This window comes from Malus sylvestris, chromosome 16 (assembly GCF_916048215.2).
Source record: "Malus sylvestris chromosome 16, drMalSylv7.2, whole genome shotgun sequence".
In the NCBI taxonomy this organism is placed as follows: Eukaryota; Viridiplantae; Streptophyta; class Magnoliopsida; order Rosales; family Rosaceae; genus Malus; species Malus sylvestris.
Genome location: NC_062275.1, coordinates 23,858,494 through 23,875,815, shown reverse-complemented (window position 1 = coordinate 23,875,815; position 17,322 = coordinate 23,858,494). Strand labels below are relative to the sequence as shown.

At 37.6% G+C, this 17,322-nt stretch overlaps 1 protein-coding gene across 1 annotated transcript; it reads right to left on the bottom strand.

Moving 5' to 3' along the window:
* Nucleotides 1-12,346: 12,346 nt before the first annotated feature.
* On the bottom strand, nt 12,347-13,051 carry LOC126609227 (protein kinase PINOID-like). Its single transcript, XM_050277206.1, has 2 exons — nt 12,996-13,051; nt 12,347-12,905 (listed from the first exon to the last, which is right to left on the bottom strand). Exons 1-2 carry the CDS (start codon nt 13,049-13,051, stop codon nt 12,347-12,349), a joined length of 615 nt encoding a protein of 204 aa, XP_050133163.1.
* Between the last annotated feature and the right edge of the window lie 4,271 nt (nt 13,052-17,322).

Genomic DNA, 17,322 nt, shown 5'->3' with positions numbered 1-17,322 from the left:
GCAAAGGCCAATTGTCACACGCCTACGCGTGTGACAGAAGGCTAGTGAAATTAATGGCCTCAATTGTCCAAATGTTTTTTTTTTCTTTTTCTTTTGAAAATAACCTTAAAAAATAACAAAAACCAGAAGAATCATAACTTTGTAATCCTTTTTCTTTCAACTTCCCAGTCTTTCTATTTCTATTGAATGTTTAAGCAACTATCACTTGATCCTGAAGATTGTAATTTGAGGTAACCATAACTTTGAATTAAAATTTTCTTTTTCAATAATTTATTGTTAAAACTAGGTTATTCTAAAATTTGATTCACTAGTGTGTGTTGATTTTAGAAAGAACACAAGAGAGCCACTTGGCGTTGTTGAATTATTATATTCGTCAATCAAGTTTTATTGTTTTTTACACTTAGTGCATTTGGTGTAAACACATGTGACATGTAATATTAAGTAATGTTAGTATATCTTTTTTATTTTGATATTAATTTTTAATGATTTTCGATGAAGAAATAGACTTTTTATGTAATTAGCGAATTTTTATTTACTACATACCAATATACAAGTAGTCGGAGGTCCGAGAACTTTAGGGCTCCACTTTGAAGACTCGCCTAGGGCCCCCAAATTCTCAGGGTTGGCCTTGGATTCAACCAATCACCATGCTAATTCAGAAAACCATCATACTACTTCTTCCAAGCCTTAAGCTAAATCTTCGAACCTTGATGCCTCTTTTGGTAATCTAAATCATAATTCTCCCAAACCTTAAGGGACTAAGTGCAAATTACTAAATTGGACAAGGACTAAAGAAGTTGCACTTGCTGAAATTGCAAATCCTTAAGATTTGGTGCATTTTGTGCCACTTGGACCAAATCATTGGAAAGTTTCTATCCTTCAGATACTTGTATCTGGGATAAACTTACCTCGACCAACACGTGAGTTTTTTCTTCTCAACAATACACTTCTTAGTACAAGGGCATGGCCAATCGGATCCATCTCCTTTGACTAGCTCTTAACTAAAAGGTACTAATTTTTGTCATGATGGTTCACTAAATTTATATTAATTTCTACTTTAGTTATTTCTTGTTTTTTCTATCACTTGCTTTGCTTTTTGTTGGTATGGTGCTCCTTTGTGATCAAATTGGTTGCTTCATGGACATGGAGGGTGCGCTTGAGAGATTACTTTTTGGTATGATGTTGCCTTGTAGTCATCATTAGTTTTCTCCGTGAACTTTAGGATGTGCATCAGTTGAAAGAGGACAAAACAATTCAATTTTTTTGTAAACTTCCAATTGTACTATAATCGACATCTTTTTACTAATTAATCTAAGAATATGGAGTTTAATGTGTTTATGATGACTATTGTTATCTTTCTATTATATTCCTTACAATATTACTTTAGATGTTATGAAGTGAAGTCCGTCTAAAATGAATAGTTAAAAATAAAAATAAATGTAAACTATGGCATGCAAAATCAGCAGTAATTGTTGATGGTAGTCTTCTTTTATGATGTATAGTGTATGACGTAATTACCTTTACAGTATTACGACACTCAACAAATGTCGTATCAAATATAAATTATGGCACAAAGTATGCCGTAATTGTTTTTGCAGTATTACGACACTCTATTAATGTTGCATCAAATATCAATTAAGGCATGCAAGGCACGCCTTGAAGAGCATTTACGATGTGTTTTGCTTGAATTACTCACAACTACTAGAGTATGTCATAGTTTACAAAACATTTTCTACGACAGGGGCTTTTACTGCTTGAGGGTACACGCCGTAAAAGACCAGTTCTGTTTTAGTGTTAGTAAAAATGCAAGTGAATTAATCTTGGAAAAGTACTTCATGCAAGAAATACATAACTGGTTCTTTTTCCAAAACGCATTTCAAGTGCTTTTGGAAACCAAAAACACTTTTAGTCATTTTAAAAGCACTTTTGATTGTATGTGAGCACTAGTCCAACATCACTCAAAAGCAATATTCCACTCTTATAAAGCATTTTTTATTGCCTATGAGAGAGAAGTTGTTAGATTATTCCAAGTTACTTTTTCAGGAATTTTAAAATACGTAGTTCAAATAGTCCAAATTTTTCAAAATTGGAATGAACATTGAAATTCTGAAAAGTGTTGAATTAGTATTAAAACCCCTTTAATCCCAATCTGATCCATTGGAAATCAGGCCATATGAGAAGGTAACCAAAGTCTGATGGTAGGTCTTATGCCAATGATGATACAATGTCATGTGGAGGGGAAGTTGCACATGGAACTATGGAATTGGTGTGAGACGTTATAGTAATAGTGTACACGTGATATGGAAGTAAAAGATTTTAACTTTCGATTTGAATATAATGCAAGAACCTCAATATAAACCTATTAAAGAGTACAAGAGCAAACTTATCAATAAGACATTATATTATGCCTCTTGTTAATGCTAAACACAATTGCGTTTCAGTTCGGACAATATCATGTTGGAACAATATTAGAAAATATGAAAATAATACAAGAATTACAATGATAATAATTATAAAGAAACTCACAACATCAATAGTATACAAGATTAATATAAACAACAAGAGATAAAGTTAGACAAACTTGGAGATTGAGGCTTGCATAAATGCAATGTCCTAAAGACAAAATTTCGCCCCTACTCTTGTGCTTATAGTTTGGTAGGCGTCCATCTCCCAGGATTCAACAATCTATAATCTAAAGTCAAAGCACTTCAATCTTCAGACTTTGGCGAACTTTATATATTACGTACTCTTAAGACACGACTCGAAATTTGACACACGAAGCATGAGAGAAACAAAGTGGGAAAACCCTATTTCACAAGAATAAAAATTAACTCTAATTTTCTATCTTAATGATGATGGTTTCATGAGTTTATATAACACCCAAGTACTTGTTAAAGAGATGTAACTTTTTATCTATAAGTATACATCATTTGACAAGAGAATGTACCTAAATAACATAACCTTTCTAAGAAATATGGTTAACACTATTTTTCATTCAATTATTAAAATTATAGATTACAATATTTTATATTATAATATATAATTTCCAACATATCACAACAATAAATCTAGAATAGCCCACACAAGTTCCAATCAAATTTGACATTTTCTGTACAAAATTCTGCAGCAAGGATTTACATGCAACAATTGAATGAGAACATAATTGTTAACTTTTGCATTAGTACAAAAAGAACGTTTTGTATCCGAAGTTTGAAGTCCTTTGCACTTCTGTCCAAAATATATCATGAAAACATAAAGCTCATTTCTTAATATGTTTGCTTCTCATATTCAATTTCAAGAGATTAGTAAGCTGCATCTACATGAACTTTATAGTGAATTCATTCCTTCAAGATAAGTCAATCTTGTGGATCAAATTCTTCATAACCGACATCAACAATATTGGATGTATATGTCACGTCAGTAAATATACCACATCAGCTAACATGTCAGCAAATATGCCACATTAATTGTAGCTTAAGACATAAGCCATTGGATGTTTAAAGTGTAGACTATAAATAGTTTTCCCTCTCTTGTATTAAGTGATAAGGTTGGTTGTAATAACTGAAAGTGAATATACAAGGAATACATTTTCTTCTTCTCTAAGTTTCTTTCTTCTTCTTCGTTTCTGCAATATTTCTACAATCATTCATGGATGTTAAAATGGTATCGTAGAGCCAGTATTGCTTGCACTATTGATGTTACTTGTTTTTTTTTTTATGCTGAATTTACTTTCTAAGGTCATTTCATGCCTCTTCATTATATTGATTGGGTGAATTGGAGGTGCAAATTTTTTGATTCTTGCTATCTTGGAATTTTTTTTTTTTTCTGAATTGAAGATCATATGAAGGTCGATGCCATGAACGATAGAATGTTACGGGTTTCTTGATTTTTTAAGGAATGTTGATGCCATATTTTCCTGATTCTTGAAGATTTCAGGATAGTAATAGTTTGAAATTGATTTGTTTACTTTTCATCACTTATCTGTAATTTTGAGTGAAGTTTTGTTTCTTTCCCATCTGGGTTCTCTTTGCCCATCTGGGCCATTCTTGCTAATCGTCATCATGTCAATTTTTGTGAAGATTAAGAGTTTGTTGGTATGCTTACCATTAAGCTTAATGATGAAACTGTCTCAAATGGAGTTTTCAGTTTTGTTCTATGCTATGCGGTTATGATCTTCTTGATCATTTTACTGGAGAATCTATTTGTCCACCAAAATTTTTTCTGAATCCTAATCTAGGTGTTACAAAAGAAATAGTAATGCTTATAAAGAGAGGGTTAAGATATATATGGCTTTGCTTACAATTTTTCCCTCGACTTCATTCGTTAATAACTCATTCGTTAGTCTATTAATTGCTACATTGAGTAATGATGCAATAAAGCATGTAGTAAGGTGCATGACCTCTCGCAAGGTATGTACTTTATTTTAAGATCAAAATGTACATGTCTATTTGTAATACTAGTGTGAATCATTTGAAAGCTGAATTACACTATGCAGAAAAAAAGGTGATGCCATTGATAAGTATTTACTGAGATTGAAGGCAATAAAAGATCAATTACAGTTGTTACTGGTTTGCCTTCTGCTCTTGATATGAATAAGACTGTAATTTTGGCAAGAAACACTTATATTACACTCAAGGAATTTAGAGCACAGTTGTTTGGTGCTAAAAAAGAGTGTTGAGGCTAGAGTTCTATCTTTGATTCATAGTATGGCTGCAATTTATGTGAATGGAAATTCTCCAATTGGTACTGGGATGAATCCTTCTAGAACCTTTGACTCTTCATCATTTTCATCATATTTGAATGCCATTCTCAATTTCCAAAGAATTTTGGACATGGTTTTACTAGATCTAGTTCTCAATCTTTGCCTCAATCTTCTTCTCAAAAAGGGTATCAATCTAATGGTAATGGCAATAACAGTGGTAATGGTTTTCATTCAAATAATAATGTTGGTGGTAATCTAGGATAGAGATCATATGGTAATGGTTCCAATTCATTTATCCCTACTGGAAATGATGGTTATAAGCCTAGGTTTAATGGATCTAAAAATGGGAATCCTTGGCAACCATGGTTGGTAGTTGCCTCTATGCCTGCAATTGATTGCAATATGCCTTTTTTACCACAAATTTGACATTTTTGTACAGATTGGCCATTATCATTCTTATACAGACATGTGATAGCAGTGTGTCCATTTGTAGAACAAATTTGACACTCAGGAAATACTTCAAATCGATTTGAGTCTATTCTTGAGTGTCAAATTTGTTCTACAAAGGGAAACACTGTTGTCATATGTCTGTATATGATGATAATGGCCAGTTTGTACAGGAATGTCAAATTTGTGGTAAAAGAGGTCACATTGTCCTTAATTACAAGCATAGAGGCAACTATACTTATCAAGGAACTCCATCTCCTAATTCTCTGTTTGCCAACTATGAAAATAAAGGCTTTTATCCCAATAATCCATCTCATATTCCACTAGTCCCATCCTCATCTGAATACACTTCTCAAGGCAATGATACTCAGTACTCTTTTTATTCACCTCATATTAATGTAGTTCAATATCCACCTCAGATCAATATTTCACAGGGTAATTTGTCTTCTAATCGAACAATTTTCCAAGCAATGTCAGCTAAAAATTCACATGAGTTCGAAGGATGTGATTCTTGGATTGTAAACACATGAGCTTCTCATCATATGAGTCATGATATAATTGTTCTTACTATAGTTGCTTCATATGAAGGCAATGAGAATACTGTTGTGGGAAATGGTGAAGGTTTGGGAGTCAAACACATTGGTCATGCCAATTTACAAACACAATCTCATATTTTACATCTTAAAAAACATTCTACATGTTCTCATGTTGACTGTCAATTTACTTTTTGTCAAAAAGCTTTACAAGGACAATCACAGTTGGTATATATGTGATGAATCTTAGTTTTTTAAGTAGGACAAGGCAACATGGATGATTTTACATCACGGAAAGAGAAGCAATAATGAACTATTCAAGATTCTTATCCATATGTTTCCAACATTAATGAATCCAAGTGCTATTCCTTTTGCCTTTTGGGAATATGCAGTGAAAACATCTTTGTGGCATCAGAGACTTGGACATCCTCCTAATGACATCTTAGGTACTATGCTTAGGAATTCTAAGGTTGCTTGTAATAATAATGAACATGTTAAAGTCTGCTCACATCATATAAGTGGAAAAATGAACAGATAACCTTTCACAGAAAAGTTTGATAGAGTTGATATTCCTTTTTACAAGATCCATAGTGATGTTTGGGGACCCTTTCTTGTTGTTTCTCTGAAAGGGTTCATACTATATGTCTTTTATAAATGAAGCTATTATGTTTGTAATTTGTATAGATATTCCCATTAATGAATAAGGTCAGAGCTGGCTTTGAAAGTGTGCAAGTGGTGCCATCGCACAGGGCTCCCGATTTTTCAATTTTACATGAATATACGTATATATACCAATATGTGTAAAAAAATTATGAAATCAATTGTTAGCACAAATGGTACTTATGTTTCTTTGTATCCATTTGGGAATGGGTTCGAGGCTTTGCCTCCATCACTTTTTACTTTATTATTATTAAATGCATAAACTTCCATAAAAATTCCACAAAACCAAAATAAAAATTCTAACCATGTGTTATAAATAGGCAAAAATTATAGAGATAACCTAAGTATTATACCAACACAAGCTGTTGCAGAGGAAGTAATGTATATTACTGCTATTAGATGTTTTCTCTTCCTTTTCTCTTTTTAATGTTCTCTCTTCATTTGAACAATCTAAGTGCTCTATTTATAAAGCCACTTCAATGGAAAATTACAAAAGGATTACTATTTATCTTGTGAGTTTATACTATACACATGTGATATTTTACTATACACATGTGGGCAAACATACCCACTATTTACAACACTCCCCCTTGGATGCCCACATATCAGTATCAGTTGCCTCATTAAAACCTTGCTTGGAAAAACCCAGTGGGAAAAAACCATAGCAAAGGAAAAATAGTACAACTTTACCTGGATGGTGTTGAGCATGCTTATGTTGCCTCGTTAAAACCTTGATAGGAAAAACCCAGTGGGAAAAAACCATAGCAAAGGAAAAAGAGTACAACATACATGTATCATGGATGCTCCCTCTGAATTGTATCTCCCCCTGATTCCGCATTCTTCAAATTTGTAAGCCGACGTAATTCGATTCCCTGCACCAACTTCTGAAATGTGCACTTTGGTAGAGATTTGGTGAATAAGTCTGCTAAATTTTCATTGGAACGGATTTGTCTGACTTCAATAACTTTACCCTTCTGAAGCTCATGTGCACTGAAAAATCTTGGAGATATGTGTTTAGTCTTATCACCTTTGATGAATCTTTCCTTCATCTGGGCGACACGGGCTGCATTATCTTCATGGATGGCAGTTGGAGTGTCTGTTTTTGAAGGTAGACCACATGAATTCCAGATGTGATGGATCATTGATCTTAATCAAGAACATTCATGACTTGCTTCATGTAAAGCAATTATTTTCGAGTGATTGGAAGATGTAGCAACTAGCGTTTGCTTCGTTGATCGCCATGAAATTGCAGTATCTCCATAAGGGAACACATATCCATTTTGTGAGCGAGCTTTATGCGGATCGAAGAGAAAACCAACATCTGTGTATCCAACAAGGATCTGATCATTTGTGAGCTTGTCTGAGTAGAAGAGACCCATATCTGTTCTCACACGAAGGTATCGTAGAACATCTTTGACTCATTTCCAATGACGAATTGTTAGAGCAGAGCTGTACTTGGCTAACAAGTTAACTGAAAAAGCTATATCTGGTCTAGTACATTGTGCTAAATACAATAAAGCACCTATTGCGCTCAAATATGGTACTTCTGGACCAAGGACTAGTTCATCATCTTCTTTTGGATGGAATGGATCTTTCTTAACGTCCAAAGAACGAACGACCATTGGAGTGCTAAGTGGATAAGCCTTGTCCATGCCAAATCACTTTAATATCTTTTCAATGTAAGCTGATTGATGGACCAAAATTCCATTAGCATAATGCTCGATCTGCAGGCCGAGACAATATTTTGTTTTCCCAAGGTTTTTCATTTCAAATTCGCTTTTCAGATATTCAGCAGTTTTATTGAGCTCTTCAGGGGTTCTAACTAAGTTCATATCATCGACATATACTGCCACTATAGCAAATCCAATATTTGATTTCTTAATGAACACACAAGGGCAGATGACATTGTTGGCATATCCTTCTTTAATCAAATACTCACTGAGACGATTATGCCACATTCGCCCAGATTGTTTCAGCCCATACAGTGATCGCCTTAATTTGATTGAGAACATACCTCGTGGTTTGTTAGTTGCTTCAGGCAACTTAAGTCCTTATGGGACTTTCATATATATGTCAGTATCTAATTCTCCATATAGATACGCGGTGATGACATCCATAAGTCGCATGTCAAGTTTTTCTGAAATCACCAAACTTATTAAGTAACGGAACGTAATTGTGTCCATTACAGGAGGGTATGTCTCTTCAAAATCAATTCCAGGTCTTTGTGAAAAACCTGTGCAACGAGTCTTGCTTTATATCTTGCAATCTCGTTTTTCTTGTTGTGTTTCCTTGTGAATACCTATTTGTAACCTACGGGGTTCACACCAGGAGGGGTTTGGACTATTGGTCCAAAAACACTTCGTCTTTCCAAGGAATTTAATTCTGCCTGGATTGCATCTTTCCACTTAGGCCAATCTTGTCTCTGTCTGCATTCGTCAACAAAATGGGGCTCAATATCATCACTTAAGATAATTTTAGTGGCTATTGCAAATACAAACATGTCGTCGATGATTATTTCATTTCAATCCCACAACTCATTAGTACATGCATAATTTATGGATATTTCTTTACTTTCATGTACTTCTGTCTCTTCAATGACAGATGTCCCATCAAGGGCATTTTCTTTTTCTGGAAGTACAGAATCATGAATTTTGGATTTATCATTCAATTTCTTTTCTTAAATGATTTCATTTGGGTTCAACTGTGCCCTCATCTTTCTCTTTCAAGGGGCTGAATCTTTTGAACCTGGGGGTCTACCACACTTCAGGCGTGCACTAGAGGAATCATTCGCTGCCACTTTATTTTGTCCAACAGGGACATCAATTCTTGCAGGTGCATTTGCAGTTGGTATATGTAACTTTGTCACTTTCGAAGCATCATTAAATGCATCTGGCATTTGATTAGCGATATCTTGAAGATGAACGATCATTTTCACTTCATTTTCACATTGAGTGCTTCGTGGATCAAAATGAGATAAGGTGGGAACAACCCATGTCAGTTCTTGCCGTTCTTCTGGAACAATCTTTTCTCCCCCTAACGACGGGAAAACTGTCTCATCAAAATGACAATCAGCAAAATGAGCTGTAAACATATCACCAGTCAAAGATTCCAAATATCTAATGATAGATGGTGAATCAAAACCCACATAAATTCCCAGTCTGTGCTGAGGTCCCATTTTAGTTCGTTGTGGCGGTACAATAGGCACATAAACAGCACAACCAAAAACTCGTAAATGGGAAATGTTTGGTTGTTGTCCAAACACGAGCTGTATTGATGAATATTGGTGGTTGGCTATGGGTCTCAATCTAACCAATGATGCAGCATGTAATATGGCATGTTCCTATGCAGAGACTAACAATTTCGTTTTCATGAGTAGAGTGGGGGCTATTAATTGAAGCCGCTTGATAAATGCCTCTGCTAAACCATTTTGAGTATGGACATGAGGAACAGGGTGTTCAACATCAATGCCCAGTGCCATACAGTAATCATCAAAGGTTTGAGACGTAAATTCACCAGCATTATCAAGTCGAATGGACTTAATGGGATGATCTAGGAACTGTGCTTGCAACTTAATTATCTGAGCAAGAAGTCTCGCAAAAGCTACATTTCAAGTAGACAATAGGCAAACATGTGACCATCGTGTAGATGCATCAACCAAAACCATAAAATATCGAAATGGTCCACAAGGTGGTTGAATAGGTCCACAAATATCCCCTTGAATTCTTTGCAAAAATGATGGGGCTTCATCATCAACCTTTAGTTATGATGGTCTAATTACCAACTTCCCTTAGGAACAAGCCTTGCAAGGGTTATCATTTGAGACATCAATATGTCTGCTCAATAATGGATGTCCATTAGAGTTGGTAATGATTCTACGCATCATGGTAGATCCTGGATAACCTAGACGGTCATGCCAAAGCATGTAAACCTTTGAATCAATGAACTTCTGGTTCATGACAGTATATGCCTCAACTGTCCTTATGTATGTATAATACAATCCACTCGATAAACCATGTAACTTCTCCAATGTATGCTTCTAGGTATCATTGGAGGTGATGCATAAATATTCCACATTTTCTACACTTTTCGTTTCAATGTGGTATCCATTTAGACGTATGTCTTTAAAACTCAACAAATTTCGAATAGATCGAGTAGCATATAATGCATTCTTTATAGACAATATTGTTCCATTTGGTAATGTTGATGCACAAAACCAGAGGTCTTGGTACAATGTAAATCTGACCGTGAATCTGCAAGTAATGTAAATAACATAAGATGTATCGTGGTTCACCCCATGGTTTAGGCTACGTCCACACTGATTATGTATTTATTTGAGGGAGAGAGAGCTCTGAGAGTGAGAGCTTTGAGAGGGGGTGAAGAGCCTTAGGAATTGGTCTCTCCTAATTGTGACGGTGAGGAGTCCTTTTATAAAATAAGGACTCCTCACTTATTACATATTTGCCTCTTCCTTTATCACATAATTACATTTAAATCCCCCGAGTATTTATACGAGGTTTAAATACGGAGGCTCTAAATATGGTATAAACAGTAGTCCCCCCAAGTCTTCAGTCAAGAGAGTCTTTTGGCTGGAGACTTGAAATTCAGTCCAAGTATAGGCAGAAGTAACTAGATGTTGCCTAGAACTGATGCTTGATATAAGGCAGTGCTCAATCTGAAATGATGTTCAACTAGAAGTAGCACATGCTGCTCGGCTGCTCGGCTCGTGGCTTATGTTGCCTTGGTTGGCTCGGCTTGTGGCGTTGAAGGTGAAGGAGTCCCTTTTATAGAATAAGGGCTCGTTCCTCAATACATGAATGATGGGTTAGAGTTGATGCTCTCTAGTGATGGTGAAGGAGTCCCTTTTATAGAATAAGGGCTCGCTCTTCAATACATAAGTGATGGGTGCTCTCTAATGAAAGTGAGGGAGTCCCCGAGAATTTTTCATGATGCCCAGTTGAGGCCCAATATATGGTATATAATGTAGTCCCCTAAGTCTTCAGTCAATAGAGTCTGTTAGCTGGAGACTTCAAATTGAATCCATGTATGAGTCGAAGTGGTGGTTGTTTGGAGGTCGTATTTGTATATCCTGCACTGAAGCTTTGTAGGTGAAGCTTTGCAAGTGAAGCTTTGAAGCTAGAGCTCTGTAAATGAGGCTTTCGAAGCTGGAGCTTTTGTAAATGAAGCTTTTGAAGCTAGAGCTCTGTAAATGAAGCTTTTGAAGCTAGAGCTCTGTAAATTAAGCTTTCGAAGCTGATTGACAAGAGTGATGCTCATGAATGTTAACATGAGTGATGCTCATGAATGTTAACATGAGTGATGCTCATGAATGTTGACATGAATGATGGTCATGAATGTTTATATATGATTGTCATGAGTGATGCTCATGAATGTTTATGTATGAATGACATGAGTAATGCTCATGTATAATTTGGAATACTGGGCGTACTTTTGATCACCTGGTTGGTGGCATGAAGGAGAGTACGGGTTGTACATTTCATCACCTGGTTAGTGGCATGAATGGCTAGTTGCCAAATGATATTATAGTACGGGTTGTACATTTCATCACCTGGTTGGTGGTAATAGCGGCGGGTTGCCGAATAATTGTGGAGTATAGGGTGTACTTTTGATCACCTGGTTGGTGGTAATAGCGGCAGGTTGCCGAATAATTTTGGAGTACTGGGCGTACTTTTGGTCACCTGGTTGGAGCTATTTTGGGCTTATGGGCCTTCGTTCTCCACACAACATTCCAACCCATTTATTTTGGGCTTTGCCCTTTTTTTTTTACCCTCTGATGGGGTTTATACAGATATCTCCGAAAGATAAGAAAAATAAATTACATCATACAAAAACAAGAAAAGTAAATCACATCATTCTGGTGGGGTGTTTATTCCTTGCTTTTGCTTTCTCTTTCTCTTTTGCTTTCTGCAATATTCTCCCAACGACATGATCTTTTTTCTTTTTCTTTTCTATTCCTTTACCCTGATCTCTCCCCCTCCAGACACACTCACTTGTTTTTGCTTTTACTTTCCCTTTTTTGCTTTGATTTTGCTTTTGTTGGAGTGATGGGCCTTTGCTTGGTGGTTGAGCTGGCAGGGATTGCGTCCGAGCATAGTGAGAGGTCAAAGTCGGAGAGCATGATGTGACCGTCCGATCTGACCAGCACGTTCTCGGGTTTTAAGTCTCTGTAGATGATTCCCAGCATGTGGAGGTATTCCAACGCCACCAGGACCTCTGCAGCGTAGAACCTTGCGGAGTTGAGGGAGAAACGTTTATGAGGATGAATGTGGCGGAGGGAGTAGAGGTTGCCACTGGAGCAGTACTCCATGACGATGCAAGAGAAATGCGAGGCTTCGAACTCGGCGTAGAAAGTGGGCAAGAACAGGTGGTCAAGCATTTTGATGATCTTTCTCTCCATCTCGGCTCTCTGCACTTTCTTCTTCATCGTTAGAGCCTCATTGTCGATGACTTTCATGGCGTAAAGGCATGAGGAGAACGAAGACTCGGTATCCTGATCGGCTGGATTTGAAGAGTCGCTGCTTCTGAGATTCAAGATGCGGGTCAACCTACGAGGAGAAAAAACCGATCAAGAGATTCAAGATATAGATCCCCAGACCATAGGAGATAACACGGAACCCCTGAACGCATAATGGTACTGGAATGCGTTGACCGATCCAAATAGTACTTGAATGTTCTCGCAAAACCGCTCCATCGTTTTCTCTACTGTGAGCTACTCTTGTTCCCTATCAGACCTAGCAGTACTTCAATCCATCAAAACCAGACTCATCGATTCCTCATTGGGCATCTTCAACTCCTAGGTCGGAACTGTTTGCTACGTAAACTAGTATGGAACCAGCGACTGCTGCTACAGAAGCTCATCCTTCGCCACTTGGAACCAGTGACACCCGCACCGACGATGATGATGTCGACGTCACCGTCAATGGATCTACCTTTTCCGTTGGAGACCATCACGCTCTTCACGCACTCACTCATATTCTCCTCCTCTACGGAACCTCTCTCTTTCTCATCGCTGCTCTTCGCCAGCGTTCTGTAAAGAAACACGGCGCCTAGCAAGCATGCGCTCTTGAAGATCTGAGAGTATTGAGATAGCTTGCACGTGTCAGGTGAACCGTGCTCGTCGCTGCAACATTACTGTGGCTGGCCGAATGCTTTGCATGCGCTCTTGCACGCGACTCCTTCAGTTCTGTTGGCGCTAGTGACCTTGAGCTCTGAAGGACAACGGGTGTTGAGGTCAACAACGTAGCCGATGTTCGTACAGTTGGTCCTAGTTGTTAGTAGCCCGAGGATGGTTAGTAGAGAAACTAAACATCGATGGTAATCGAGCCATGCATTCAGAGGTGAATGTTTTCATATGGAAGCTAGACTTTGTAGAGATGAGAGAGAAAGAGAGAATCCTGCGAAGGTTTTCTGGAAAAGCCAAAGAGGGAGGTTTTTTGGGTTCTTGGGTTTTACAGTGTTGATTTTGCAGATTTTGCAGATTCACGGCGAATGTGAAAAAATGAAATAGAACTGACACAACTTTTCGTATCGATTCCCACAGATAGCGCCAAATGTTGATGCATAAAACCGGAAAAAAAAAAAGGCAAAGCCCAAAATAAATGGGCTAGAATGTTGTGTGAAGAGCGAAGGCTCATAAGCCCAAAATAGCTCTAACCGGGTGACCAAAAGTACGACCAGTACTTCAAAATTATTCGGCAACCTGCCGCTATTACCACCAACCAGGTGATCAAAAGTATGCCCAGTACTCCACAATTATTTGACAACCCGCCGCTATTACCACTAACCAGGTGATGAAATGTACAACCCGTACTCTAATATCATTTGGCAACTAGCCATTCATGCCACCAACCAGGTGATGAAATGTACAACCTGTACTCTCCTTTATGCCACCAACCAGGTGATCAAAAGTACGCCCAGTACTCCAAATTATACATGAGCATTACTCATATCATTCATACATAAATATTCATGAGCATCACTCATGACAATCATACATCAACATTCATGTCAACATTCATGAGCATCACTCATGTTAACATTCATGAGCATCACTCATGACAACATCCATGAGCATCACTCATGTCAATCAACATAAACATTCATGAGCATCACTCATGTCAATCAGCTTCAAAAGCTTTATTTACAGAGCTCTAGCTTTAAAAGCTTCATTTACAAAAGTTTCAGCTTCGAAAGCCTCATTTACAGAGCTCTAGCTTCAAAGCTTCACTTGCAAAGCTTCACCTACAAAGCTTCAGTGCAAGGTATACAAATACCGCCTCTGAACAACCGCCACTTCGGCCTATACATGGATTCAATTTGAAGTCTCCAGCCAACAGACTCTATTTATCGAAGACTTGGGGGACTACATTATGTACCATATATTGGGCCTCATGAAAAATACTCGGGGGACTCCCTCACTTTCATTAGAGAGCACCCATCACTTATGTATTGAGGAGCAAGCCCTTATTCTATAAAAGGGACTCCCTCACCATCATTAGAGAGCATCAACTCTAACCCATCATTCATGTATTGAGGAATGAGCCCTTATTTTATAAAAGGGATTCCCTCACCTTCAACGCCATAAGCCGAGCCAACCAAGGCAACATAAGCCACGAGCCGAGCAGCCTCGCAGCATGTGCTACTTCTAGTTTAACATCATTTCAGATTAAGCACCGCCTCATATCAAGCATCAGTTCAAGGCAACATCTAGTTACTTCGGCCCACACATGGACTGAATTTTAAATCTCCAACCAAAAGACTCTCTTAACTGAAGACTTGGGGGACTACTGTTTATACCATATTTAGGGCCTCCGTAATTAGACCTCGTATAAATACTCGGGGGATTTAAATGTAATTATGTGATAAAGGAAGGGGCAGATATATAATAAGTGAGGAGTCCTTATTCTATAAAAGGACCATTCACCCTCACAATTAAGAGAGACCAATTCCTAAGGCTCCTCACCCCCTCTCAAAGCTCTCACTCTCAGAGGTCTCTCTCCCTCAAATAAATACATAATCAGTGTGGACGTAACCCAAACCTTGGGGTGAACCATGATACATCTTGTGTTATTTACATTACTTGCAGATTCACAGTCGGATTTACGTTGTACCAAGACCTCCGGTTTTGTGCATCAACAGGTAACATAATCTAGGCTTTTCCTAAGCCTTCAATTACATCTGATTGCCCTGATATTGTTGTTACCTTTACTTTTGCAAGTACCAAATTCGAGAAATACTTTCGATCTCGAAGTATTAAATGTGTTGTTGCGCTGTCTGCAAGACAAAATTCTCCGCCATTGCTCTTGTTTTAAGAAGAGTAAATTGTACAAATGGTCCCTCAACTTTAATCAAATTGGAGCAATGGTCCCTCAACTAAAAATCCATTACCATTGGTCCCTCAACTTATCAAAATGTGTAGCTATAGTCCTTTTCATCAATTTTGTCAAAATTTTGTCAAAATAAGCTATGTTGGAATGACCATTTTTATAATTAGGGTCTCTCAACTCATCAAAGTGTATAATTATGGTTATTTTCGTCAACTATGTCAAAACATTTGTCAAAACGAGTTATATTGTAAGGACCATTGCTACAATTAGATTAAAGTTAAAGGACTATTTCTCCACTTGAATTAAAGTTCAGGGACCAATGGTAATGGATTTTTAGTTGAGGGACCATAGCTGCACGTTTTGATAAGTTGAGGGACCAAAGGTAATGGATTTTTAGTTGAGGGACCATTGCTCCAATTGAGTTAAAGTTAAGGGACCATAGCTACAATTTACTCTTTTAAGAATAACCATAATTTTTATCCATGTTCTCTGAGTAAAGAAAAAGCAGTTTATTCATACTAGAATACTACTTTTATTGAATTGAAAATGCAAGCATTAAACCACAAGTACAAATAACAGGAGTACATTAAACATAAATAATTCAATCAGACCCATAAACTTCATTCCCTCTTTCATTAATAAAGTATGTAGCATCCATGTGGGTTGTGTTTAACTGTCCTGATAAATTGGTCACTGGATCAGGGGTTTCCATTGGTTGAGCCTGGTCGAAGAAATTGATCTCGACACCCTTCTCCTTGAAGGAGGCTTGATACAGCTCCACCAGATGTTTTGAGGTGCGACAAGTACGCGCCCAATGTCCGTTGCCACCACACCTATGGCAACCTCCTTCATGATTTCTAGGAGTGTTCACATGAGCTTTTCCTTTCTGGCGATTTGCATTTTTAAAGCTCAGGCCTGGATTAAGTCTTGGAACCTGGTTGTGAAACTGGACACCATGGTTCTTGCCTTTCCCTTTCCACCGACCTTGCTTGTGGCCACGTCCTCATCAAGGGAAGCAGCATTCACTTCTGGGAACGGTGCTGATCCAGTAGGTCGGGAATTATGGTTTTTCATCAGGAGCTCATTGTTCTGTTCAGCTACCAGAAGCACAGATATCAGCTGGTTGTATTCAGTGAAGCCTCGTGCTCTATAATGTTGTTGCAATACCATGTTAGAGGTGTGGAATATGCTGAAGGTCTTTTCCAATAACATCTCCTCAGTAATAGTATCCCTACAGAGCTTCATTTGAGAGGTAAATCTGAACAACGCCGAATTGTACTCAGCCACTGACTTGAAATCTTGGATCCTTAGGTGAGTCCAGTCATAGCGAGCTCTTGGAAGAATCACCGTTGTCTGGTGATTGTATCTGCTTCTTAAGGCATTCCAGAAGGCTAACAGATATTCAACCGTTAAGTACTCGCTCTAGTGCCTCATCAAGATGGCGACGAATAAAAATCATGGCCTTTGCCCGATCTTGAGAGGATAAGCTGCTCTCTTCCTTGATGGTATCTCCAAGATTCGCTGCTTCCAGATGGATCTTGGTATCCAGTACCCAGGTAAGGTAATTCTTTCCAGTAATGTCCAGGGTAGCGAAATCAAGCTTTGCCAAGTTTGCCATTTTATTTTCTGAAAGAAA

Bases quoted from the DNA above. Each gene is read 5' to 3' on its own strand.
- LOC126609227 (XM_050277206.1), bottom strand. From the start codon at position 13,051: ATGGAGCGGTTTTGCGAGAACATTCAAGTACTATTTGGATCGGTCAAC. The intron at 12,906-12,995 runs GTACCATTATGC...TTCTCCTCGTAG, and splicing joins GGATCGGTCAACGCATTCCA to GTTGACCCGCATCTTGAATC.